This window comes from Pan troglodytes, chromosome 5 (assembly GCF_028858775.2).
Source record: "Pan troglodytes isolate AG18354 chromosome 5, NHGRI_mPanTro3-v2.0_pri, whole genome shotgun sequence".
Classification (NCBI taxonomy): domain Eukaryota; kingdom Metazoa; phylum Chordata; class Mammalia; order Primates; family Hominidae; genus Pan; species Pan troglodytes.
The window spans coordinates 30,362,935-30,390,196 of NC_072403.2; the positions used below are offsets into that span (position 1 = coordinate 30,362,935).

The following is a 27,262-nucleotide window of genomic DNA, read 5'->3' on the forward strand; positions in this document are numbered from 1 at the left end:
CAGGCTGCTTACTTGACATCTACACTCAGATATCTGTCTAGGAAATCTCTCGAAGTTAACATTCAAAACCAAATGCCATGCCATAGTTTTTGTTGTTCTTGTTTTTGTTGTTGTTCTTGTTGTTGTTGTTGAGACGGAGTTTCACTCTTGTTGCCCAGGCTGGAGTGCAATAGTGCGATCTTGGCTCACCGCACCCTCCACCTCCGGGTTCAAGTGATTCTCCTGCCTCGGCCTCCGCAGTAGCTGGGATTACAGACATGCGCCACCACAGCCAGCTAATTTCGTATTTTTAGTAGAGACGGGGTTTCTCCACGTTGGTCAGGCTGGTCTCGAACTCCCGACCTCAGGTGATCCACACGCCTTGGCTTCCCAAAGTGCTGGGATTACAGGTGTGAGCCACAGTTTTCATGGTGGCTCACGCCTGTAATCCTAGCACTTTGGGAGGCCAATGCGGGTGGATCACAAGGTCAGGAGATCGAGACCATCCTGGCTAACACGATGAAACCCCATCTCTGCTAAAAATACAAAAAATTAGCTGGGCGTGGTGTCAGGCGCCTGTAGTCCCAGCTACTTGGGAGGCTGAGGCAGGAGAATGGCGTGAACCCGGGAGGCGGAGCTTGCAGTGAGCAGAGATCACGCCACTGCACTCCAGCCTGGGTGACAGAGCGAGACTTCGTCACAAAAAACAAACAAACAAACAAAAAAACTGCTCCTTTCCAAAATTCCCTATCTCAGTAAATAGCACCAACAAGGCCCTGCTGTTCGGGATACACATTTTGGAGCAACATCTATGCCTCTCTTTCTCTTATATCCCATCTGCAAATGCTGTCAACTCAGCCTTCAATATATGGTACCAAGCCCAACTCATCTTCCCCTCTCCACCATCCCCACCTTAGCCCAAACCATCATCACCATCTCTCTGCTTCCAATTGCCTCTCTGTAGTCTCTTTCCCACACAGCAAGAGTGACCCATTTAAACATAAATCAGATTGTTACCTCTGCTCATTACCCCTCTGCTCGAAGTCCTCCAATGGTTCCCACCCTTCTCAGAAAAATCTTTGCCACGAATTACGAGGCTGTACATCTGGACAGGTTCCAGAGTTTTCCTTAGACTTTGCAAAAGTTATCTTAGAGCTGTCTCATTGTGCTGGGTGCAAATTTTGTTTTAAAGAGAAAGTTATCACATATTTTCTCAAAGAAGCATCTCTGAAGGCATGTAATATGTTTGAAATACTTATCTCATCATTAAAGCTTTAGTAAAATGAAAAATCTACCAGCCATGTTCTCCATACTCAGCGATTTTCCAGACTTCAACGCCCTGGAAGCAATGATTAAAGTTTTTCTTTGCCTTCAATTATCTGAAGTGTTGGGCTGCCCCTCCACACCTGTGGGCATTTCTCATCAGGTGGAATGAGAGACTTGGAAAAGAAAGAGACACAGAGACAAAGTATAGAGAAAGGAAAATGGGCCCGGGGGACTGGCGCTCAGCATACGGAGGACCCGCGCCGGCACCGGCCTCTGAGTTCCCCTAGTATTTATTGATCATTATCAGGTGTTTCCTGGAGAGGAGGATGTGGCAGGACAATAGGATGATAGTGGAGAGAAGGTCAGCAGGTAAACACGTGAACAAATGTCTCTGCATCATAAACAAGGTAAAGAAAAAAGTGCTGTGCTTTTGATGTGCATATACATAAACATCTCAATGCCTTAAAGAGCAGTATTGCTGCCAGCATGTCCCACCTCCAGCCCTAAGGCGGTTTTCCCCTATCTCAGTAGATGGAATATACAATCGGGCTTTACACTGAGACATTCCATTGCCCAGGGACAAGCAGGAGACAGATGCCTTCCTCTTATCTCAAATGCAATGAGGCGTTCCTTCCTCTTTCACTAATCCTCCTCAGCACAGACCCTTTACGGGTGTCGGGCTGGGGGACGGTCAGGTCTTTCCCCTCCCACGAGGCCATATTTCAGACTATCACATGGGGAGAAACCTTGGACAATACCTGGCTTTCCCAGGCAGAGGTCCCTGCGACCTTCTGCAGTGTTTTGTGTCTCTGGGTACTTGAGATTAGGGAGTGGTGATGACTCTTAACAAGCATGCTGCCTTCAAGCATTTGTTTAACAAATCACATACTTCACAGCCCTTAATCATTTAACTCTGAGGTGACATAGCACATGTTTCAGGGAGCACAGGGTTGGGGGTAGGGTTACAGATTAACAGCATCTCAAGGCAGAAGAATTGTTCTTAGTACAGAACAAAATGGAGTCTCTTATGTCTACTTCTTTCTACACAGACACAGTAACAATCTGATCTCTCTTTCTTTTCCCCACATTATCAAGTCAAACATCCTCTCTTCTGTGAAGGCTTCTCTTTGTGCACTGCCCTCCTACTCCATCCCCAGTCCCAGTACCCTGCAGAATAAAATGTTTCTATCTCTGTCTCCTTAGCTTTGTGTCCATACATAGATATTGAAAGGAAGTCTGTGGAACTTGTGTCTGCCTTGTATTACTACTGTGGAAGGGACAATAAATTTATTAACTCATATTTTTAAAATATGCATACATACTGTATTTAACCTAAGACTTTTTTCATATTTTAAAGACTGGAATTGAGATATGTCTTTCAATCTACATGTTTAGAAAGCATAACTTATCAGTTTTTTTTTCTTTCTTGGTGGTACATAAAATAATGGTACCTTAAAATTGATGCTATCTTACATTTTATTAAATATGGAATATAAATCTTATGTGTCTGTGCTCCTCATTCTTTATAGCAAAAGTTTAATACATGACATCATTCCATATGACAGTTGATTATTTTTGCCACTATTGGGGCTCAAACAATAATACCCCAAAATATGATGTTTTGGCATGCTGAGTCTTTGGGGTTTGTTTGTTTTGAGATGGGAGTCTCACTCTGTCGTACAGGTTGGAATGCAGTACAGGCTGGAATGCAATGGCATGATCTGGGCTCGCTGCAACCTCCACCTCCTGGATTCCAGCAATTCTTATGCCTCAGCCTTACAAGTAGCTGGGATTACAGGCACCTGCAACCACACCCGGCTAATTTTTGTATTTTTAGTAGAGACGGGTTTTGCCATGTTGGCCAGGCTGGTCCTGAACTCCTAACCTCAAGTGGTCCACAACATTGGCCTCCCAAAGTGCTGGCCTCCCAAAGTGCTTGGCTCCCAAAGTGCTGGATTACAGGCATGTGGCACCACGCCCGGTGGCATGTTGAGTCTTTGAATTAAAGGAAATTAAAAAGGTCTCAGAAAGAAGCCTAAAAATCAAGGCCTCTCTCTCTCACCTTCCCCCTTCCTTTTGTCTCTCTGATACTCTTACTTTTTCCAAGCACCTGAAGGGGCTCTCTTTTCCTGCACAGCCAGATAAGGAATTTCCTTATCTTACAGAGAAAACTCTTTTCCAAAGAAATGCAATTGTCTTAAAACCCGTTCCTTAGGAATCGCATTAAATAATCAGAAGAGATTAATCACCCAGAGAAGAGACAAAAACTGAAAGTCATAGCCACACTGAGACTTTTCATAGATACTTCTGAGGGTAGCTCCAAGAGATTACCTGGGAAACTTTACCTGTATAATAGGACAATTTTTGTTCAGAGTGAAGTTTCACAGCTTGTCCACAAGCGATTGTTTGTACTTCTGTCCCACTGAATGTCCAAGGAGACTAATTTGCAAACCACTGTCTGGCTTTCGGGCCCATTCATACCTATCTCCCTCTACTCAACAAAGAAGGGTATACAAGCATCTGGACCTTAATTGAGTTATTGAGTAATCACTCTTCTGTGATTTTTCCCTATGCACGTTAAGCAAATTTTGTATGCCTTTTTCTCCTACTAATCTGTCTACTTAGTTCATTCCAGCAACTTTCAGAGGGCAAAAGTAGGAGCTTTCCCTCTTGCTCCCTACACCACGTTAAATTTAAATATAAATTAAATGATGTGGGAATGGGTAACCTGCTCATTTCCAAACTGCAATTTTCATAGGTATGAAAATTCTCCACAAACTACAAAACCATGACACTCCAAGGGCCCAAGAACCTAGGTTGGACAGCTCACTTAGTGCAGGTAAACGTGCTCCACCCATCTCCCAGCCCGCCTGCCCCCTCACTTAGGTACAGGTACAGGTACAGGTAGGCAAGCAAACGTCTATTGGCTGTGGACTTAACAGGCTCGCCCACAGGTACCTTCCGAGCATGCGTGGGGAAGTAGCACGCAGGCGCGGCACGCCCCGCGCATGCCTGGTGCACAGAGTCCGCAGGTCGGGCGGTAGCGACAGGCCAGAGCTGCGGCCTGAGCAGCCAGCGTCCGGCATGAAGGTCTGGGGTCTGGCTGCTGCCTGTTTCTTGCTCCAGCACCATGGAATGCCTGCGCAGTTTACCCTGCCTCCTGCCCCGCGCGATGAGACTTCCCCGGCGGACGCTGTGTGCCCTGGCCTTGGACGTGACCTCTGTGGCTCCTCCCGTTGCTGCCTGCGGCCGCCGAGCCAACCTGATTGGAAGGAGCCGGGCGGCGCAGCTTTGCGGGCCCGACCGGCTCCGCGTGGCAGGTACTGCCCTTCCCCGGCAACAGCCTTGGGACGCTGGTCTTGCAGTGACCTTAGACTGCTGCCCCAGCCGTCCGGCGCGGCGCGCCTGTTGCTCCGCGCCCTCCGCAGGCCTCGGCCTCCCGCGTGTCCTGTGAGCTTGCACAGGCCCGCGGGCCGAGCTGCGTCCCACTCGCTCAGAATGCGACCTTGCTATGTGCGCTGTGCCCTGCCGGGGTCCCAGCGGCCAACCCTCTGCCTTCTCCTCCACCGCCCTTGCTGCAGATTATGTAACCATAGGAACAACCTAGGAATCGTTTACAGACCGTGATCACGTTAGTTAACACCCGCTTAAGTGCTCTTGTAAGAGGTTTTTTCTGTGTTGTTTTTGAGACAGGGTCTTACTATGTTGCCCAGGCTGGACTCAAACTCCTTGCCTCGAGCCATCCTAACGCATTAGCCTCGCAAAGCGCTGGGATTATAGGCGTGAGCCACCACACCTGGCCGAGAGGTGTTTTTAAACAAGGATTTCATCTGTTCGGAAGTCATAAGTATAAATTAATACTTCCCTGTTTTCTGTTTCTTCGTTATGGACACATTTATACAGTTGTCCAGTTGCACGGAGATTGGGGACGCACCTAGAAGTGAGGCTAAAGACTGAGTTGTTTCTGAGAACGACTTACTTTCAACTACAGTACTCTATAAGTAAACAGCCAGGGAGATCGGATTGAGAAAAAAAAATCTTATTTGCTGTTTATTTTTTCACCAAATGTTGAAGCATGGTGAAAAGTTAAGATTTTCACAAATGTGAGTGCAAATATTTGAGGAATAAAAGGTATTGAAATGAATGACTTTATTAAGAACACAGCAGTGTCCTCAAATATGTTTTCTCAATTGTGCTCTCAAAAGCCTCCCAAAGTAACTCCTCGTCAGCACCTCATTCTCCACTTATTGGAGAGGCTAAGTTGGGTTACATGCTCTGCACCCTCAATTGATAATGCTTGGGAATCCAGTTTCAGCAAGTTGGAGGAAACTTTTAGGACAAGCATTGACGTTCACAATCTCAATCCCGGTTACACTCTAATTTGTGACATTAAAACATTGAAAGGCATTTGTAATCAGCAAATGCCTTTTACCTTTATTCATTTTACCCTTATAGTGATAATTTGTATTTTGTAAAAGGGAAATGAAACTTCAGATACTAACAAATTACAACAATCATTACGTGTATGTAGTAGAAAAAAGATCAGAAATAGGATTTTTTTTCTACAGTCTCTGGAATCAGTGTAATTACTTTGGAAGCATAAAACAGTGTCCTCTGTCAGTCATTAAATGTACTTGATTATACTTCACCGCTCACTTCGACTCAGTCTAATCACGTTTTAAATAGACAATTTTCAAATAAAGATTTGTCCTCATTTCAGCTCAGTGGGGGTATTTCATAAGTATTCACTATAAAGGATATCTGTAGAAAAGAAGTAAAATCGTAGGTTTCATAATTTATGAGCCAGTCAACTGGAATGCTTGAAAGATCAGGTGGTACTTAGGACCTATGTTTTCTAAAATGTATCTACTACCAAATGTGCATGAAGAGTCTTTTAAATTAGGCGAAAAGGAAGACCAGACACTTTCTTAAATCTCAGAACACGATGTTGCACATTTGTTCATCCAACTCTGAGATATCAGTAATAATTAGAAAGGTAAAAGGGTGATTGGAATCCATCAGTTATTTTAATGCCTCATCTAAGCCATTACTTTTAAAAATCCTTCCCTGCGAAACCTAAGATAGTCACTAACAAATGTTAAAATTAAGAAGAGTATTTCTTCTTTTCTTATAGGAAAAATATTTAAAAATAATAAAATGGTCTGAAGGCCTCCACATACTTTGAGAGTTGTATTTTAGCTCTATGTGAAAACCAATCATGTGACCACAGGAATTCTCTTAATTTATTCTTCAGGTGAAGTGCGCCGGTTTAGAACTTCTGACGTCTCTCAAGCCACTTTAGCCAGTGTAGCCCCAGTATTTACTGTGGTGAGTATGTACAGTACATTGGAAATCGTACAGAAAGTGCTTCCCATACATAAGTTAACTCGTTGGACTGTTGGCCAAGATACTAACTTTGAGCTTTATAATCATTATAGCTACATGTCGTGGCTGTTGTGCCTGGCCAGTGACCTAAGTGCCTGCTAGATTTGCTTAACAATGATCTTGAACCTTTGCTAATGACTGCAGCTCCCCTTTTAATACTAGAACAGGTCAATCACAATTCAGAGCCATAAAGAGGCTTGAACCTATGTTCTGCAAGATAATACGCAGGCAGAAGCATCTTGAAGGCAGCAGAGAGTAGTATTTAAAAGTGCATGCTTTGAAAGGTCATGATCTCTAACTTTTCTCTGAAATGGTTCGGGGGTGGGGGTGAGGGGGGAAATGAATGAATAAGATAATGTATCACACGTATTTTTAGAGAAAGAAGGCTGTTGGGGCAAAATGTTAACAAAGGTGACTCTAGGTGAAAGCTCTATGGGAATTGGTTGTAATATTCTTGCAACTTCTTTGTAGGCTTTTTTTTTTTTTTTCCAAAAAAAAAAAAAAAAAGTCTTGATAAAAAGGTGTGCCGGCTGGGCGTGGTGGCTCACGCCTGTAATTCCAACACTTTGGGAGGCCGAGGTGGGCGGATCACGAGGTCAGGAGATTGAGACCATCCTGGCTAACACGGTGAAACCCCATCTCTACTAAAAATACAAAAAATTAGCCAGGCCTGGTGGTGGGCGCCTGTAGTCCCAGCTACTTGGGAGGCTGAGGCAGGAGAATGGCATGAACCCAGGAGGCGGAGCTTGCAGTGAGCCTGGATCATGCCACTGCACTCCAGCCTGGCAGACAGAGTGAGACTCCATCTCACAAAAAAAAAAAAGGTGTGCCTATTCTGAGCCAGACTTCCTAAATTCCAATCTCACTCTGCCTCTTATTGACTAGGTGGCCTTGGACAAGTTACGATAACATCTTTGTGCCTTAGTTTTCTCATCTGAAAACTGAGCATAACCTACCATATAGAATTGTTATGAGGATTAAATTAACTCATATATAGAAAGCCCTTAAACTAGTGCCTCACATATAGTAAGCCTCAAATATATTTCATTAGGATTATTTAGGCTTGTTAACATAAGAGCTTTTCTTTATAAACTATATAAAATTAAATAACCCCCAGAATTGCGTTTAAAAGTTACCACTGTTATTCATTGTTCTGGAAGAGTTGGCCAATTTAGTTAAGAATACAAAATCAGGGCCAGGCACGGTGGCTCACGCCTGTAATCCCAGCACTTTGGGAGGCTGAGGTGGGCATATCATTTGAGGTCAGGAGTTTGAGACCAGCCTGACCAACATGGTGAAACCCTGTCTCTACTAAAAAACAAAAAAATTAGCCAGGCGTGGTGGTGCACGCCTGTAGTCCCAGCTACTCAGGAGTCTGAGGCAGGAGAATCGCTTGAACCTGGGAGGTGGAGGTTGCAGTGAGCCAAGATTGCACCACTGCACTCCAGCCTGGGCAACAGAGCAAGACTCTGTCTCAAAAAAAGAATACAAAGTCAAACGTGAAATATTGAAGTTAGTTCTTTGCAGGTGAAATAATTGCAAAGAACACTTAAGAAATTCATAAAGCTATGGAATCTGAGAAAGAAAAATTTAATTTGTGCTGTTTGAAATAGTTTAGAAAGTGAGCTGGTTACAAAGAAAATATTTTTTTCTTTATAATTTGTATGATTTAAAATTTTTTTTAAGTTCCATTAAAGAAAAAAAGGGTACATATAAATATTGAGATGCAAAAATATTCAGCATATGTTGCTAATTTGGAAGGAGGGAGACTGCAAAGCAGTATGTATAACATAAGTATGTTTTATTAGGAAAATGTTTGGAAGGATATTCAGTGAAATATTGACATGGTTTTCTCTAAAATTTGTCATTTCAGGTGATTAATATAGTTTTATGTTACGTATATTTATTTTCAAATTTTCTGCAGTGGGTTTATGTATTTGTGAAATATAAGGCTGAAAGCTAGACTATTACACAAATATAAAGCTTTCTTTGATATAAATTTTCCTTTAGTGTTCTATGGAACTTATATATTCATATTAATTTTATTTTTGCTGATGAGAAGCAAGATAAAATATATATATAGTGAGTTTTTATTGTGCGATTAACACAGCATGTATATTTCCATGGTAGTAACCCAAGACCTATATTGTACTTAAACCTGTATGTTGGAGTGTCTTTCTGAAATGTGTCTGTCGTAGTAAGTAGTACAGCCCAGCACACAGTGATTCATTAAATGTTTCACAGCTTCAAACTTGACTGTGGATAAACATCACTGAAAAATAGTCCCCTACTTTGCAGGAAATAGGTGCATTTTCTGTATCAAATCCTCTCTTCAAACTATCAGAAGGGGTTCTGTAAATCTTTATTGATTCTGCAACACCCACCAAAGAGACTTTGGCCTCATGTAGACATTTAGATTCACAAGGCGGGCCATACTTGGTCCCAGTCTACTCAGAAGGATAAGGGACAGGAGAAACAACAGGGTAGTGTTAGGTGTTTCCTCTTCAAAAGAAGTCTTTGCAGCCATCCAGGGGCTTCTCTGGTCCTCTGAGTGATCGCTCAGTGACAAGGAGATAAGATTCTCAAAGGTGGATGTGAGATTCATCTTGGCTCGAATCCCCATGCCCCGTAGTGACAGTATCCCTTGTAACCATCGCAGGGGCACAGTGTCCAGGATTCTGGCTGGGAACATGGCCACAAGAGCCACCACAATCAGGAAAGGGCAAAGAGAGCTATTGCTTTTCACCTGATAACTGTAATTTGTTCGTCTTCCCAGTCCAGTGCAGTCTACCAGTCAATGGTCATTTTTACCATAAGGATTGTTACCTAGTAACAACACAACTGATACTCCTTTATCAACTTTCTAGAGGAACCAAGATAGAAAGTTAAACCCAGGTCTGATTTTTCCTAGCAAAGGAAAAAAGGATTTAAAAAAAACCCTTAACTCATAACTGGATTTAATCTAAAGAAGGTCAGTAATGGTTTATATTTCCATTTCAACATTTTGGGGATATTACTCACAATACCATAAATTCTTAACTAAATTAGCAATACCATAAGTAGCATTCTAATTTGAAAGAAAATAATAATTTGTTTTATTCTCTGTTTTCAGACAAAATTTGACAAACAGGGAAACGTTACTTCTTTTGGTGAGTGATTAGCATTCTAAATCATTTTTTAAACATTTAATGAGTGAATCTGATAGAAATCAAGAAATTATAGCATTTTGAGTAAAATATTCTTTGCATATACAGGTGTGTTGAAAGAGATCTTTCTTCAGCATTTGTCCATCAGTCTTAATTGGAGCTGGCAATACTCAGACTGTGTGTATTCTCCCAGAATTGTTTTCTTCTAGCAGGAGCCACTTTTTACTCTAACAGGCTATTGAAGGAATATTTGGGAGAGCAGAGGCTGGTGTAGAACTGGAGCCCAGAGATACACTCTTTTTCTCTTTTGTCTCTCTTGTTGGCGTCCCTTTCACTGCCCTCATTCATTCTCCTGAATCATGTTTAAGGCAGAGTCACATAATACCACTGACATTGCAGTGGGTGACAAAAGATGAACAGGGCCATGTCACTGCATGGCAGCCACATGGAACTCTGCTGCTGATGGCTGTCTGTGGACAGCTACTTTAAAAAGTGAGACTAGGCATTACTTTACAGTGTGACTTCAGATGTGAGTTTCACATCTCCCCTGAGAATGAATCGGACTCAGGTAATAAATTCAGCTTTTCTCATTTTTGTATTAGTCTAAGAACAAAGAAAATCAAGCTTATCTGTTCACATATATAAAATACTGAAGATGATGTTGTAGTAAAAATAGGAAATATAGTTGTGTACAGTTTATATTTAAGAGAGATAACCTGTCTCTAGAGCTGGACATTTATAGGTTCTAATGATGCATAGTTGTGGTTTCTATATTAGTCTCAAGGGTCTTCTAAGTAGTGAGAAAGTTATGAGGTATAGATAAGAAAATCATTAGTTTGACTGTATTTAGCCCAAGTATGTTTTCTAGGTAAAAATGGATATTAAAAGACTTAATTTTAGTTTTTGTTTCTGGTAGTAACCAAAAATTGTCTTGATGGTGGTGGGAGGACTGCTGTGATGGAAAAATCTAAGCCATTTAATGTATTTGGTTTAGCCCTCTCTGTTTATTTCTTTTATAGAAAGGAAGAAAACTGAATTATACCAAGAGTTAGGTCTTCAAGCCAGAGATTTGAGATTTCAGCATGTAATGAGTATCACAGTCAGAAACAATAGGATTATCATGAGAATGGAGGTAAAATATTTTATTTTCATCTATGTTTCTCCAATACAATCTTATAAAAGTTACCTTCTAACTATCTTGATTAGTATCTAGGTTAAAAGTAATTTTGGAATAGAAATAGCTACCGGAAACATAGGATGTTTTATAGCTTAATATGCTATTATGAGTAGAACTCATTTTATATGGATTATATGCACATGTTCAATAGGCATAACACTGCTGTGTTTTAAGTTGGAAAAGCTCTGACTGTGGTGTTCATTCTCACTGTTGGGATTTACTCTCTAGTTCTGGAAACTATAAGACAGTCCTGATTTATAATAGATATATTTCCAATTGTGTACAGTTACATGTAATTATAGTATAACCTGAGCTACCAAAAATGTATTCTGGCTTTCTAAATAGCACAGGAATAGACATTAAATTTTATAGCCTTAATTTTTTTTTTGAGATGGAGTTTTGCTCTTGTTGCCCAGGCTGGCACGATCCTGGCTCACTGCAACCTCCACCTCCCAGGTTCAAGCAATTCTCCTGCCTCAGCCTTCTGAGTAGCTGGGATTACAGGCATAAGCCACCACACCCAGCTAATTTTGTATTTTTAGTAGACATGGGGTTTCTCCATGTTGGTCAGGCTGCTCTGAAACTCCCGACCTCAGGTGATCCACCTGCCTCTGCCTCCCAAAGTGCTGGGATTACAGGCATGAGCCACCGCGCCTGGCCAGTTTAAATTTTTTTAATGGAAAACTTTCTGAAATATATTGTATTTTCCCTTACCTATTCAGAGCATGCCAAATAATAATTTGACTTTCTTTAGTGATTCAGAGTTAATGTGGGTTTCAGTTATTTTGGTGGGCTAATGTTTAGGTTCAAAAATAGATGAATGGTATTGGCCCTGTAGTGGGTATGAGACTTTCTTCAAAGAGTCTTTGATGGTAGATTTTTGTTCATTTTTCTAGAACTAATCAAAATAATAAAAAATGGGCCAGTAGTGGTAGCATGTGCCTTTAGTCCCAGCTACTCAGGAGGCTGATGTGGGAGGGTCACCAGAGACCAGGAGTTTGTGACCAGCCTAAGCAACATAGCAAGATCCCATCTCTAAAAATAAATAAGTAAATAAAAAATACTTTATCAAAAATGAAGCAGTCTTCTCCCATGTGATTTTCTTCAGAAATATTCTTTACTCTTGGAATCAGTAGCTAGCATTCTTCAAAACAGTGTCTCTTTCATGGAGAGACAGACAGGTATGTGAAAAAGCAAATTCAGCAGAATGATAATTGTGTAATCTAACTGGTGGGTATATGGTGTTCACTGCAATCTTTCAACTTTTCTGTATAAAAATTTTCATGAGGCTAGGTGTGGTGGCTCACATCTGTAATCCCAGCACTTTGGGAGGCCGAGGGGGTGGATCACCTGAGGTCAGGAGTTCGAGACCAGCCTGACCAACATGGTGAAACCCCGTCTCTACTAAAAAATACAAAAATTAGCCAGGCATGGTGGCGGGTGCCTGTAATTCCAGCTACTCGGGAGGCTGAGGTAGGAGAATAGCTTGAACCCTGAAGGTGGAGGTTGCAGTGAGCTGAGATTGCGCCATTGCACTCCAGCCTGGGTGACAGAGCAAGACTTCCATCTCAAAAAAAAAAAAAAAAGAAAAAAAAATTCATGATAGAATGTTGGAAAAATGTAGAAAATTATCTCTAATTTCTATATCACTGATAAAGTGGCTACCTTTATCTACTTTTAACATACAAGATAACCAGTCTTTTTAGAAAAAATTCTAATTTCATATTGTTCTAAATTAGAGTAGTAAGGCTATGTTTCATCTTAATTTCAGATTTTGTTTATATGCTTTAGTGGTGTTTTAAAAAGGAAACTTCCATTTGTGCCAAACTAATTATGATTAAACTAAATCTTTTCTAAAAGTCTACTCAATACCTGACTTTTAGGAAGACCTTATCTTGTTCCCTTTATTTATTTATTTTTTTTCCAAAAAAGAAAGACGGAGTCTCGCTCTGTCGCCAGGCTGGAGTGCAGTGGCACAATCTCAGCTCACTGCAAACTCCGCCTCCCAGGTTCAAGCGATTCTCCTGCCTCAGCCTCTGAAGTAGCTGGGACTACAGGTGTGGGCCACCACGCCTAACTGATTTTTGTATTTTTAGTAGAGACGGGGTTTCACCATGTTGGCCAGGATGGTCTCGATCTCTTGACCTCATGATCCACCTTCCTCAGCCTCCAAAAGTGCTGGGATTACAGGCATGAGCCACCATGCCCGGCTTTCTGGGGGTTTTTTTTGGTGTTTTGTTTTTGTTTTTTTTCATGATTACCCCGGAAGTCTTAGTAAATATATAATTTATGTGAATAATTCCAGTTTTATTGAGAGTGAGTTAGCAGTATCAAGACATATATTTTTTAAGTTTCTTTTCTTTTGAAAAAAAAAAACCTTGATTTTTTTGAAAAACAAAAATGAACACTGATTTGGTTTAGTCTTAATCCACAATTAGTAAAGTATGAAACCAAATTTTATGAATGTTCTTTTTTCCTACAGCTCTACAATTTGCATATATATATGTATGTATACATATATATGTATATACATGCATGTGTGTATATACACTCACATATTTATATGTTTTGGTTTTTTTTTTTAACAGTATTTGAAAGCTGTGATAACTCCAGAGTGTCTTCTGATATTAGATTATCGTAATTTAAACTTAGAGCAATGGCTGTTCCGGGAACTCCCTTCACAGTTGTCTGGAGAGGGTCAACTCGTTACATACCCTTTACCTTTTGAGTTTAGAGCTATAGAAGCACTCCTGCAATATTGGGTAAGTCTGTTTTTATTTAGCTTCTTGGGTTTATTCTGATTTTGAAATGTCATTGAGTGGGAAGACAAGTTGGGGTATTGTTTCAATGGCATGTCCCCTGACCACATCCTGCCCCGAAACAAGTCGTCTCTAAGGATCCTACATGGAGATATCACTTAATTCTTAAATGTTATGACCCAGTCAAATAGAACTAAAGACTCTATGTATATTATAAAAATGCTTGACATGTGATAATTATTTTATTAAATCATTTCATCAAGTCATTTTTTGATTTGTTTGTACAATCCTTTGTTTGAGCCAGGTAAATGATGCATCTTTTTGAGACCTAGATTGACATAGGAATCACGCACAGTTCTTCCAGTGACTCCTCCTTTAAATTAAGAGTCCTTAGATGTCTGAGACTCCTGTCAGGCTCTAAACAAGGGTGGTTCTCTGCTTTCCTGACCCCACAAATCTTTCATTATCTTTTCTTCCTCCTGTTAAGTCAAGTCAGGATGGTACTGTTCAGGAACTGGCTACATGCAAGAGTTGGTGCTGGGAGCATACTAACCAGAGTGGGAGGAGGAGAGGAGGGTAGAGAGGACATGAGGTGCACTGGGTTGGGTGAACCTGGCACACTTTTCTTTTGTCTGCCTTGCTCTGAAAGAATAGATGGCTACACTTCCTGCTCGGAGTAATTAATGAGCACCAGCTAGCACCAGCCAGTGAGATGATAAGTAGTGGGAGCCCAGTTACCAAGCAGGGGGAAAGCAGAAGAGAGAAAGAAGATGTAAACAGTGGTAAGTCATGGGCTCCACAGGCTGGGTAAGCTCTCAGGAGCTCATGCTGTTAGGAGAAAGGCAGGGATCTTAAAGGCAGCAGGAGGGGAAGGAGAGAGGCTAGGCTGGCATGGGTCTCCGGCCTAGAGATTGGCTGTAGGGAGAATAGAGAGGAGTTCAGGATGTCTGCTCGGATACACATTCTTCTTCCTTTAAATGGGGTCCCAGGAAGATTTCCTTATGAAACAACACTACATAGAAGCAAGACCAGCCACCCCTCAAAAGGGATAAGTTTTCGAACAAGGGAAAGCTCCCCAAACCCACCTAAGGGACCAAGACATACCACGAGTAGATATGCCTCACAAATACCCTATCTGTGACCCTCAGCAGCCTCCCCAACCACTACAAAAGTCCACACCTTGCTGAGCAGAGGGTTTGATATCTCTTAGATTAAAAAATGTGGTCTGCCTATTTGGCTGTCCAGTCTTCCCTCCCACCCAAGGACTTCTTAACCTGGAAGCAGTTCCTCTGGAGACGAAATAAACAACATGTCTGCAGAGGCACTGTGACTCTGGACTTGTTTCCAAATAAAAAAATCTGTTTCACAGTAATTGTGCTTCTGAGATAAAGACTATATGCTGTAATTTACGTCATCAGTTTTACCGCTTGATTTAGTTAGTATATGCTATTTGCCAACTGGCATGGAAGTGTTTCAGTATTTTAACAACTATATAGCAGGATTAGTGCATACCTGCCGAATATCAAATATCAAACCATACTTGTGTTAACCTAAATAGTATATTTTTGACTTTACTCTGATATGTTTATGTTTTAAAGCTCAAGTTTTTATTTTCAAAGAGCTTTGTAGGAATTTTGAACCATATTCTGTTTACAGAGAACACAGGTATTACTGAAAGCTTGTGTTTTAATAATAGCAGATTTTATTTTACTTGATCCCTCATTACTTCATAATGAATGTCTATAGGAGAAAGACTTTTTTTTTTTTTAATTTTTTTAGTATTTATTGATCATTCTTGGGTGTTTCTCGGAGAGGGGGATTTGGCAGGGTCATAGGACAATAGTGGAGGGAAGGTCAGCAGATAAACATGTGAACAAGGGTCTATGGTTTTCCTAGGAAGAGGACCCTGCCGCCTTCCGCAGTGTTTGTGTCCCTGGGTACTTGCGTTTAGGGAGTGGTGATGACTCTTAACGAGCATGCTGCCTTCAAGCATCTGTTTAACAAAGCACATCTTGCACCGCCCTTAATCCATTTAACCCTGAGTGGACACAGCACATGTTTCAGAGAGCACTGGGTTGGGGGTAAGGTTATAGATTAACAGCATCCCAAGGCAGAAGAATTTGTCTCAGTACAGAACAAAATGGAGTCTCCTATGTCTACTTCTTTCTACACAGACACAGTAACAATCTGATCTCTCTTTCTTTTCTCCACATTTCCCCCTTTTCTATTCGACAAAACCGCCATCGTCATCATGGCCCGTTCTCAATGAGCTGTTGGGTACACCTCCCAGACGGGGTGGCGGCTGGGCAGAGGGGCTCCTCACTTCCCAGACGGGGCGGCCGGGCAGAGGCGCCCCCCACCTCCCAGACAGGGCGGCTGGCCGGGTGGGAGGAGAAAGACTCTTACGAGAGTTAGCTCCTTGTCAACCAAATCTGTGCCTAAAGATAACATCATACATAGTTCTTTGAACCCAGAGGATCTAGTTTTTGAATCATCTGGAATAGGCATTCTAGAATTATCTATGTTCTGAAATGTTACCAGCATTTCAAGCTACTACAGATTTCTGTATTTAATCAGAGGATTCACTGATCCTGAATATTCTAAAAAGATTGTTTTAATTCTTATGAAAGGTCATGTTGTTATCTAGATCAACACCCTTCAGGGGAAACTTAGCATTTTGCAGCCACTGATCCTTGAGACCTTGGATGCTTTGGTGGACCCCAAACATTCTTCTGTAGACAGAAGCAAACTGCACATTTTACTACAGAATGGCAAAAGGTAAATATGGATGATGTATCACATTGGGAGTTGGAGACAAATATCTTAAAATCAATTATTAACATTTTGTTTCATAACTTTTTTTAAAGTATGAAAGTAGCCTAGGTGGGAAGTTGAGCTAAAAGGGGCACACAATCTACTGTTTGTTGAAAAGATACTTTGCATGAAATGTCATGTAAGGCTCTTTTCCGTATGTGATCTCATCTCATCACCCATTCAATAGTTGATATTGTCTTCATTTTGAAGATGAGAAAATTGAGGTTTGAGTAACTTACCTAAATTTATATGGCTAGTAAATGGCAGATCTAAATCCAAATTCAAAGTCCATGTTGTTCTTTTTCTTTAAAATCATAATGCATTCCAGAATTTAATAACAATATTATATATGTATCATAAATAGAATAAACATGCTCTCAGGAGTTATACTCCCGAAATCCCTTCAAGAATTAACATTTAAAATTCCTGAATCAGTAGTTTCTTATCCAAAAATGTTGGAGTGTTTTTATCAGTTAAGAGTAACTAGTCTGTTCTATATTATCACTGCCATGTTGATTAATAAAACTAATTCCCAAACCAAAAATATTAAATTCACAAGCGATTTATGTTTCTGAGATAAGTAATGTATGATGAAATTTATATCACTGATAATTTTACCAATTAATTTAGATCTGGTTTGGGTTTTTTGTGGGTGTTTTTGAGACAGGGTTTCACTCCGTTGCCCAGGCTGGAGTGCAGTGGTGCAGTCTCAGCTCACTGCAGCCTTGGTTTGGGTTTTTTGTGGGTGTTTTTGAGACAGGGTTTCACTCCGTTGCCCAGGCTGGAGTGCAGTGGTGCAGTCTCAGCTCACTGCAGCCTTAACCTTCAGCAATCCTCCCACCTCCACCACCCAAGTAGCTGGGACTGCAGGCACATGCCACCATGCCCAGCTAATTTTCTAAATTTTTTTGTAGAGACAAGATCTCACTGTTGTCCAGGAGGGTCTCAAACTCCTGAGCTCAAGCAATCCTCCTGCCTTGGCCTCCTAAAGTGCTAGGATTACAGGCGTGACACCATGCCTGGCCAAATTGATTCTTAATTTGCCTGGTAAATACTCAACTTTTTTTTTTTTTTTAATAAGTCATTGTTTAGCATGAATGTATAAGATAATATATTTGATAAGATACTCTAAAAACACTATTATGAAATGTTCTTATAAGTTTATTCTATTGATCATTTTTGTGTATCTATTTCTTATAGTCTATCAGAGTTAGAAACAGATATTAAAATTTTCAAAGAGTCAATTTTGGAGATCTTGGATGAGGAAGAGTTGCTAGAAGAGCTCTGTGTATCAAAATGGAGTGACCCACAAGTCTTGTAAGTATATAATTATACTTTGTTATTTATTTCCTTAGAGTAAATCTTTTGCCTTTCCACTTCAAGGTGATTTTTCATACAGAATGTAACATTTTTCTGGACTACAGAATATAGAGATTTTTCATCCCCAGTTTCCCTTTTTTCCTGTGCAGTATCGTATCTAATTCAATGTAATTCTATGAGTATGCATACTGCATACCCAACACTGCTGACATGTGGTGAATATAAACACACAGTTACCTTTATATTCAAGGGACTGACCACCAGATTGGCATATACATCTACCAAAATAACTTACCTAGGAAGCAGAGTGGGAGAGAAATTTACATGGGGGAGGGAAAAGATGGGGTAAATACACGAGTAACACATTAACATGGATTATGTAAGTTCAGTCTAATGAAAATGTTCATCTTATAAACCTTTTATCTTTTATGAATTTAGAAATTGTTTATGCTTCTTGTGCACACTCCAGCTAAATGTTTACTTTTAAATACCCAAATATTTTGTTATTGTCTTTCTAGAGCAGTATCAGAAATTAATACACCTTTGTAATGAGTTTAGTTTCCACAGTCTGTACAGATTTTCTTACAGCACTTTGAAAAATTGGTTATTTATATCCTGATAAGGAAATAATAAGATAAAGGGGGCTATATAACATTTGGTAGATAGCCGATAGGTATGGTAGCAGAAACTGTTTGCTTTGCTTAGGCCAATCTGTCAATCTGTCTCTAATAGGCTTTATGATACAGGTACCTCTTCAGAGTACTTCATTCCCCCTTACCCTTCTTGGTAGGGTAGGGGAGCAAAGTTATTACTGATATCATTCAAAAACATTTTCTTTATATGAAATCACATTATGTACACACCTCAAAAGGAAATGGTCTTGACATTTTTAGTTGTGGATTTTGTTTTACCTGATAGTGGTATTGGCTTTGCACTAATTCATCTGCATTCACATATCTGGATTTTCCTGTAACTGGCAGCATGTATCTGCATAAAAATCTCTTGGATTGGGGACATGTAATACAGTGACACCAACTGGTCTACATAAGGATGGAACCTCTGTCCTCAACTCATCTGTAAAGTGTTTTGGATCAGTTGACATTGGTACTCACAGATTGGCCACAACAATAGAAAAGACAAAGGAAGCCAGGCGCTGTGGCTCATGCCTGTAATCCCAGCACTTTGGGAAGCCGAGGCGGGCAGATCACAAGGTCAGGAGTTCGAGACCAGCCTGTCCAATATGGTGAAACCCCGTCTCTACTAAAAATACAAAAATTAGCTGGGCGTGGTGGCGGGCACCTGTAGTCCCAGCTACTGGGGAGGCTGAAGCAGGAGAACAGCTTGAACCTGGGAGACAGAGGTTGCAGTGAGCCGAGATCGCGCCACTACACTCCAGCCTGGGAGCAGAGTGAAACTCCATCTCAAAAAAAAAGAAAAGAAAAGACAAAGGCTAGCTTTTCCACTGGTAGCTGAATGCTATATACTAATTTAGGAAGTTTTTGTGACTAAGTATATGATACACATGTTGGGAGTATGTTAATTATTTTCTCTTTTAATTGAAGTGAAAAGAGCAGTGCTGGGATTGACCATGCAGAAGAGATGGAGTTGCTGTTGGAAAACTACTACCGATTGGCTGACGATCTCTCCAATGCAGCTCGCGAGCTTAGGGTGCTGATTGATGATTCACAAAGTATTATTTTCATTAATCTGGACAGGTAAGAAAGCATTATATAAAACTAAGTTTTTTTAATAAAATAATTATAAGTTTTTAAGGAAATATCATTTTGTGAGGAATTACGCCATCATTATCATCTATACTACATTAAAGTATTTTTTTTTTTTTTTTTTTTTGATGTGTAGGTTTCATCCATGTGGTCTGTATAGATTTGATGAATGTGCTGTATATAGTTAGTGGGCCCTTCTAATCTGAATAGGTGTTCTCCTCTCCAGCCACCGAAACGTGATGATGAGGTTGAATCTACAGCTGACCATGGGAACCTTCTCTCTTTCGCTCTTTGGACTAATGGGAGTTGCTTTTGGAATGAATTTGGAATCTTCCCTTGAAGAGGTGAGAATGTATTATTATTTCTAAAACTTGGGGGGTTTTGGCCGGGCATGGTGGCTCATGTCAGTAATCCTAGCACTTTAGGAGGCCGAGGCAGGTGGATCACCTGAGGTCAGGAGTTTGAGACCAACCTGGCCAACATGGCGAAACCCTGTCTCTACTAAAAATACAAAAATTAGACAGGCACGGTAGCAGGCACCTGTAATCCCAGTTATTTGGGAGGCTGAGGCAGGAGAATCACTTGAACCCGGGAGGCGGAGGTTGCAGTGAGCTGAGATCGCGCCGTTGCACTCCAGCCTGGGAGACAGAGTGAGACTCTGTCTCCAAAAAAAAAGATTGGGTTTTGAAGATCGATATTTTTAATGGATTTAAAAAATAAAGGCTGGGCACCTTGGCTCAACGCCTGTAATCCCAGCACTTTGGGAGGCTGAGGCAGGTAGATCACGAGGTCAGGAGATCGAGGCCATCCTGGCTAACCCGGTGAAACCCTGTCTCTACTAAAAATACAAAAAATTAGCCGGGCGTGGTGGCAGACGCCTGTAGTCCCAGCTACTCGGGAGGCTGAGGCAGGAGAATGGCATGAACCCGGGAGGCGGAGCTTGCAGTGAGCCAGGATCACACCACTGCACTCCAGCCTGGGCGACAGGACAGAGTGAGACTCTGTCTCAAAAAATAAATAAATAAAAAGTCTAACCTGTAAACTACCATGGTGAAATAAAATATATAATGTAACTCACAATTCAGGCAGTACTGTTGGACCATGTTATAACCTAGATAAATACAGCCTAGGTTACTTTGTTTCCCAAAACATATAATTACAGATGGGAAAGGTGTGATAAAACAGTGTCTCTGTGAAGCAGTGTTAATGAAGAGTTTTTATTTTTTAATTCTTACATGTCTGGCAACGTACCAGGCGGTTTGCATACTTTATTTGGCTCAATCATTGCAACTCTGAAAATAGATATATTATATTATCCCTACTTTGTAGATGAGAAGACTGAGGCTCAGAACATTTAACTTGCCCACAGGCATAGAGCTGGAAAAATAACAGAATTAGGACATGACCCCAAAGACTTGCACTTTCTACTGCTCTATTGCCTTTCTGTATTAAGATAACACTTAACTCCCAGAGTTTTTCATTTCACTGTGGTTTTGTATAGTCATCCCTCAGTATCCAAGAAGAATTGGTTACAGGATCCCCACAGATAGCAAAGTCTGTGGGTATTCAAGTCTCTGATATAAAATGACCCAGTACAGTCAACCTTGCATATCTGCAGATACAGAACCCACTGACTGTGTTTTCACAGAATAGCTTATTGTAAGTTTTCTAGAACTGAACCTGGATGTGCATCTGGCACAGTGTGATGCTGGATTCTGTGTCCTCATTAGTCTAACGAGTCTACTCTGTTGCCCACATCACCTCCCATTAGGACCACTATGCCCTTTTAAAAAGTGGTCTTTATAAGATGTAAGTATTATGACACCCTTCTGCATACAACTATTCAATGGCTTTTGATTAGCCTTAGGATAAAAATCCTGTCCTGCCGCACCGACTTGTCCATCTTGTGGGTAGCCACTCGTCACTACCTCTCTCAGTGTCCTTCCCAGACATGCTGCTTCCACTCCTCTCCCCTCAGATCCCCGTTTTGCTTAGTTACTTCCTCCTCATCTTTCAGGTCTCAAAGTAGTTGTCCCTTCACTGAATGCACCGACAACCTGGCCCAGTAAAGTTACTTTGTCGTCTACGCCCAAATAATCCTACCCTTCCATCTGCTACATTCCTTAAATCTGCAATCCCTTGTTCAAAGCCTGCAAAAGAGCATGAGCTCCTTGAAGCAAAGACAATATTAGTCATTTTTAATGTAAAGTATAAAAGAAAAGGAAATACATGTGTTCATTCATCTCACAAATACGTTTTTTTATTGCCTGTTATATACCAAGCACTGCTTTAGGCCCATTTAGCAGTGAGTCTGCCCTTGCGTAGGTTATATTGTAGTGGAGGAGAGAGTTCATAAACAAACATAAAGTATGTTAAGTGCTAAGTGCCTCAGAGAAAAATAAAGCCAGAAAAGCGGATAGAGAATGTTAGGTAGTAGGATGTGTGGCATTTTAGAGATAGGGTGGTCAAGGAAGATGTAAGGCGGTAACACCCTGGTGGAGGCAGGAAGATCTGGGGGAGAGTGTTCTAAGTAGAGGGAACCACAGAAGTAAAGATTGAGGCAGGAACGATCTGAGCTTGTTCATGAAATGGCAAGAAGGTTGGAATGGTTAGAAGAGCATGAGTCAGGTGGAAAATGAGGTCCCAGATGCAGATAAGTATGATCATGTCAGTGATGTAGAGCGTGGTAGGGGGTTTGGATTTCTAAGTGGGATAGGAACCCACTGGAGGTTTGAACTCAAATCTAGATCATTGGAAAGTTCAGAAGCAAGCAGAATATCTTGTGCAACATAATCCAGCCATTGACATTCTCAAAAGATACATCCAAAGACCTTTACAGATTCCCTAAGTGTGACTACAGGACTTTCTCTACAAGTCCCTGTCTTTTCTCTAAATACATAATCATGTTTATGTATATATACTCAATCTACAAGCTAACTCCATTTTATACTTTGATATTTTTCTCTCACTTAATTGCCAACTTTTCAAAACAATGGAAGATTTTTCAAATTCCTTTCTTATAGTTTTAGTATGTGCAATCCTAGGTACAGCACAGCCCATTTGTAATGAGATAAGAGTGGTAGGTGGTAGTGAGCTACGCTTGCTCAGTAGTAGGCTGAAAAGATTCAAATTAATGTCTTATCAGAATTACAAATTACACATCTTTGTAGGTGTCCTGAAGAATAGTTGAAAACATTAAATCCATGGATGTCAAATGTCTTTATTTCGATATAGTTAAAATTAATATTTGCCATGGTGAATCTGAGATAGGAAAAGTATTTTAAGATAATTTCAGACTTCTGGAAAAGTTCCAAGAACAGTCAAAGAATTTCCATAGTGAATCTGAGATAGGAAAAATATTTTAAGATAATTTCAGACTTCTGGAAAAGTTCCAAGAATAGTCAAAGAATTTCCATATATTCTTAAACCAGATTCCAAATATCAACATTTTATCACATTTGCTTTATCATTTCTTTGCTAGCATACTTTATTCTCTAAATTATTTGAGACTAAGAACAAATGTGATGTTCCTTTACTCCTAAATGTCTTAGTACGTATTTCCTAAAACATGGACATTCTCTTACATAACCACAGTGCAGCTATCAAAATCAGGAAGTTAATACTGAAGTTATTTTCCAATCTAAAGACCCTACTCAGATTTTGCCACTTATCTCAGTAGTGCTTTTTATCACAAAGAAAATCTTAGATCACGTATTGCATATAGGTCTGGGGGTTGTGGTTCACACCTGTAATCCCAGCACTTTGGTAGGCCAAGGTGGGCAGATCACTTTAGGCCAGGAGTTCGAGACCAGCCTGACCAACATGGTGAAACCCCATCTCTACTAAAAATATAAAAATTAGCTGGGCATGGTGCCGCACACCTGTAATCCCAGCTACTCAGGGGGGCCGAGGCACAAGAATCGCTTGAATCAGGTAGACGGAGGTTGCAGTGAGCCAAGATTGAGCCACTGGACTCCATCCTGGGTGAAGAGCAAGACTCCATCTCAACAACAACAAAAAAAGGAGGCAGATTTCTGTTCAATAAGTGACATGCATTTCCATCGGTGATAGCTGATCAGTTGTGTAACAGGCTATCTTTGAGGAAGTGAGCTCTCAATCATTGGAGCCAATGATAACAGCATAGCTATAAATGGGATTCCTTCCTTGTGAGAGATTAAATTTAAATTCTGTGATTCTGTACATTAACTAAAAACAGTGTGCTGCAAAATATTACCACTCTGAAAATGACGGTGAGGAAGAATGTTTTTCTAAGTCTGAGGTTCCCAAACTTCCTTGGATCACGATGCCCTTAGTGTCTTAGTAATTTTTTCACAGTATCGGAAGACAAAAAATTTATTATGTTACAGATTCTTTTATGTTATTTCCCTTGCAACTTTAAAATATTCTGAGGTGCTATCGTGCCCAGCATAGCACCAGACATTCAGCTCACAGTTTGAGAACTGTGGATATAAGCAAAGACCTTAAATTGCGTGTCCTCTGGCATCATGACTTAAGATTTGCACGCATGTAAACAAAGGCTGCAAAGAAACACAAAGTAAAAGCAGTACATTTGGCATATAGATGATTTTAAAATATTTAAAACCTTTTAAATCATGTTCTTCTCCTGCTTTATTCTGTGGGTGCTATCAAGGCCCTTGTTTTTCTTAGTTCCTTTCTACAGGAAAGAGCTGTACAAATAACCTAAGGCTTTCAAACTCCGGGGCAGTAACAATTCAAGGAATCTTCTCTCTAAGGAACCTGGCATTTTGCGATGGAAATGAACTGTGTGTTCTCTTTTAGGACCATAGAATTTTTTGGCTGATTACAGGAATTATGTTCATGGGAAGTGGCCTCATCTGGAGGCGCCTGCTTTCATTCCTTGGACGACAGCTAGAAGCTCCATTGCCTCCTATGGTATGAAGGATATGGTTCACGGCGGTATTGTGGAAGGGTTATGATCATGGGCCCTAAAGTCAGAACTCCTGGGATTAAGTTGTCACAGGCACTATGGCCCTTGCAAGTTGCTTTCTCAGACTTCCTTCAGTTTCCCTATCTGTCAATTAAGTCGGTATTACCTGCTTCATAGGGTTATGGGAAGAATTAAACAATATGTGTAAAGCACTTACTAGCACACTGCCTAACACAATAAGTTAGAAATATAATTTGTGTAGAACTCTGACAACATACATTTAAACAGATGTTAGTAATTCTGGTATAAGGTTTTGTCATAACCAAATGGAAATGTAGGAAACATTTATAATGTTCTTAAAAGATAGAAAATTCACCTCCATTTTCTTTGTACTTGAAGATGACACCACTGGAATAAATACTTAAGACACTGATACTGCTTATAGTCCTTTCTTCACTGAGTAGTTACATAATACATCATTTTACTAGTGGCTTTTCTTTTAAAAAAAGATACTAAAATTAATACTTCTGCTTTATTTAGATGGCTTCTTTACCTAAAAAGACTCTTCTGGCAGATAGAAGCATGGAATTGAAAAACAGCCTCAGACTGGATGGACTTGGATCAGGAAGGAGCATCCTAACAAACCGTTAGGAACAGCCCCGTGGATACTGAAGTTTTTTTTATGGTAGTTACAGGAAACTTCTGATACTCTTTTTATTATTTTCTTGTATAGAGTCAGACACTTGAAAAAAACTAATGTTTGAAGACAAAAATATTTTGGCAGTCACAATACCAGAACTGGATTGCATTTCCAGAATTCTGAGTTAAAGAAACAAGTATTTACTTTGTAAAAGGCCAAAATTCTATTTCCTACAAACTTTAAATGCTGTTTTTATAGATGTGATATGAGGCAACACAAGCACAGACAGTTGCACAGATTTTAATTTATACATATCAAGAAAAGTGCAATTTCATGCTGAATGAAGCGTAGGAACTTGACAAGCCCATAGGTAGCTATAGCTCTTTGTCAGTATAGGGAATTATGTTCATGTGAATTTCCTGATTCTCAGGTGACTAAAAAGCTAGCATTCTATGTATGAACCTTACAACAGACTCTGTAAGTTTGAGCTTTAAAAACCAAACTTTGACATAACCTTATTTCTTGTATTTGCCCCCTTTTTTTAATAAAAGGTGAATAAAAAGAAATAATTTAATATCACCATTGTATGGATTCCTAATCAAGATTTCACGTTCTCAACCCCTGAGACTAGTTTTCTTTGCTCTCTGTAATTAGAGCCTTTGGAAGCAAAGTTGAAAGGAAGTATTTCCATTCTGTTACTGTTTTGTAGCACTTTGTCCATTTATTGATTTTTAAAGTAGATATTTAGATACCACCCCTGCCCTGCCCCGCCCCAAAAAGAAAAATGTTTATTGTCCTGCTAATCTATATGCCTACACCTCAGAAGCTGACAGATGAGCTTCCTAAAACATGAGGATGAATAAATGTTAGAACTGTGATATCTTCTCATTTCCACAGAGATTTGGGTTTAAAACAAATGGCTAATATTTGTAAGCCTGAAAGCTGCCATCCTCTTTAACATCCTACCTACCTTTTAAAATATTTTCTGGAGGTTAAGTACAGTTAGGCACTAGAACATTAGTTAAGCATCCCAAAGTAGTGTGCATGGAAGATTCTAGAGTGTCCAGCTCTTGCACTACAAATGTAATAATAACAGAATAAGTACACTTACCCTGATGATATTGAGGGTACATGATTAGCCTAATGTGATGTCATATGAGGAAGTTTAGGAGTCCATTTTTCAGGTGGTTTGGTGATAGGAATAAAAATGTTACTCCCGTCACTGATTTGGAAGAAAACCGATGAAGTACAAGGTTTCCCCACTCCTGTGTGTGGTCATGGGAAGCCATTAGAGGGAAGCTGGAGAACAGAATGGAACAGGACAGGCTGGGCTAGACTCGAGCACGCAGTGGCCCCTGTGCCACCACACTGGGTCAGGAACACGCGTCATGGTGTTCTTGTCGGAATGTGAACATACAGCACCCTCTAGCGTTACGAATCTCTTAGGATTTTTAAGATTATATTTGATAATACTTAGATTTCACAGGGCACACTTTTGGCACACCTCAGAGCACACTGCTGCTATTTTGGGTCGTATCGCTGTAAAATACATAATAAGTACTACTTAACTGTGACATGAAGAATTGGAATCCCAGAGGGCAACATTTGATTTGACTAAGATCAGGCATAAGATAGAATTTTGGTCATTTTTCCTTGCAGTTTTATTGACTTAGTTTATGAGCTTGGATAAAATAATTTTTTGATGAATCATGTCAATAAAAGGAAAAATAATGTAACTACCTCATAAGTCTGATAAAGGGAAGTTGCTAGTGTTTGATAGAATTTCTGAAGGTGGTTAAATCAAGTATGATTTCAAAATATCAACTAGTTCCACTTTTGTGATTGCAGGATGCTTCTTATACTAAAGTTCTCATAAATAATAAATCAGCTTATGCCAAAAATATATGAAGTTCCTTGGTTTTAAATTTTGAACTAAAATGGACTGAGCACATTAATTACTGTTTGAAAGTAGGTACCAAACACTGGGTTATGTGAGTGAGTAAGCAATCATATCACCTGTCGAACACATCAAGTGTCGAACACGTCAAGGTGTGATACTGTCTTTGGAAGGCTCCTAAACAAATGTGAGCACAATTATTAACACCTTATTCTTCATGAACACAGACTGTTAAGCAGCACTAAC

The 27,262-nt window shown here is 40.2% G+C and overlaps 1 protein-coding gene across 2 annotated transcripts; it reads left to right on the top strand.

Annotated features, from left to right (window-relative positions):
* Positions 1–4,224: 4,224 nt before the first annotated feature.
* On the top strand, positions 4,225–27,020 carry MRS2 (magnesium transporter MRS2). Of its 2 annotated transcripts, XM_518267.7 has the most exons (11): positions 4,225–4,565; positions 6,500–6,573; positions 9,743–9,779; positions 10,796–10,908; positions 13,542–13,715; positions 16,360–16,490; positions 17,727–17,843; positions 19,409–19,561; positions 19,797–19,914; positions 24,371–24,484; positions 25,020–27,020. In XM_518267.7, the coding sequence occupies exons 1-11, from the start codon at positions 4,376–4,378 to the stop codon at positions 25,128–25,130; spliced, it is 1,332 nt and encodes a 443-aa protein (XP_518267.2). In that variant the 5' UTR covers positions 4,225–4,375; the 3' UTR covers positions 25,131–27,020. The 2 variants fall into 2 exon arrangements, with proteins under 2 accessions (XP_518267.2, XP_016810482.1); XM_016954993.4 differs by lacking the exons at positions 9,743–9,779; positions 10,796–10,908 and having other exon boundaries at positions 4,234–4,565.
* The last annotated feature ends 242 nt before the right edge of the window (positions 27,021–27,262 follow it).

Bases quoted from the DNA above. Each gene is read 5' to 3' on its own strand.
- MRS2 (XM_518267.7), top strand. From the start codon at position 4,376: ATGGAATGCCTGCGCAGTTTACCCTGCCTCCTGCCCCGCGCGATGAGA. The intron at 4,566-6,499 runs GTACTGCCCTTC...TTTATTCTTCAG, and splicing joins CGACCGGCTCCGCGTGGCAG to GTGAAGTGCGCCGGTTTAGA. The intron at 19,915-24,370 runs GTGAGAATGTAT...GTTCTCTTTTAG, and splicing joins TGGAATCTTCCCTTGAAGAG to GACCATAGAATTTTTTGGCT.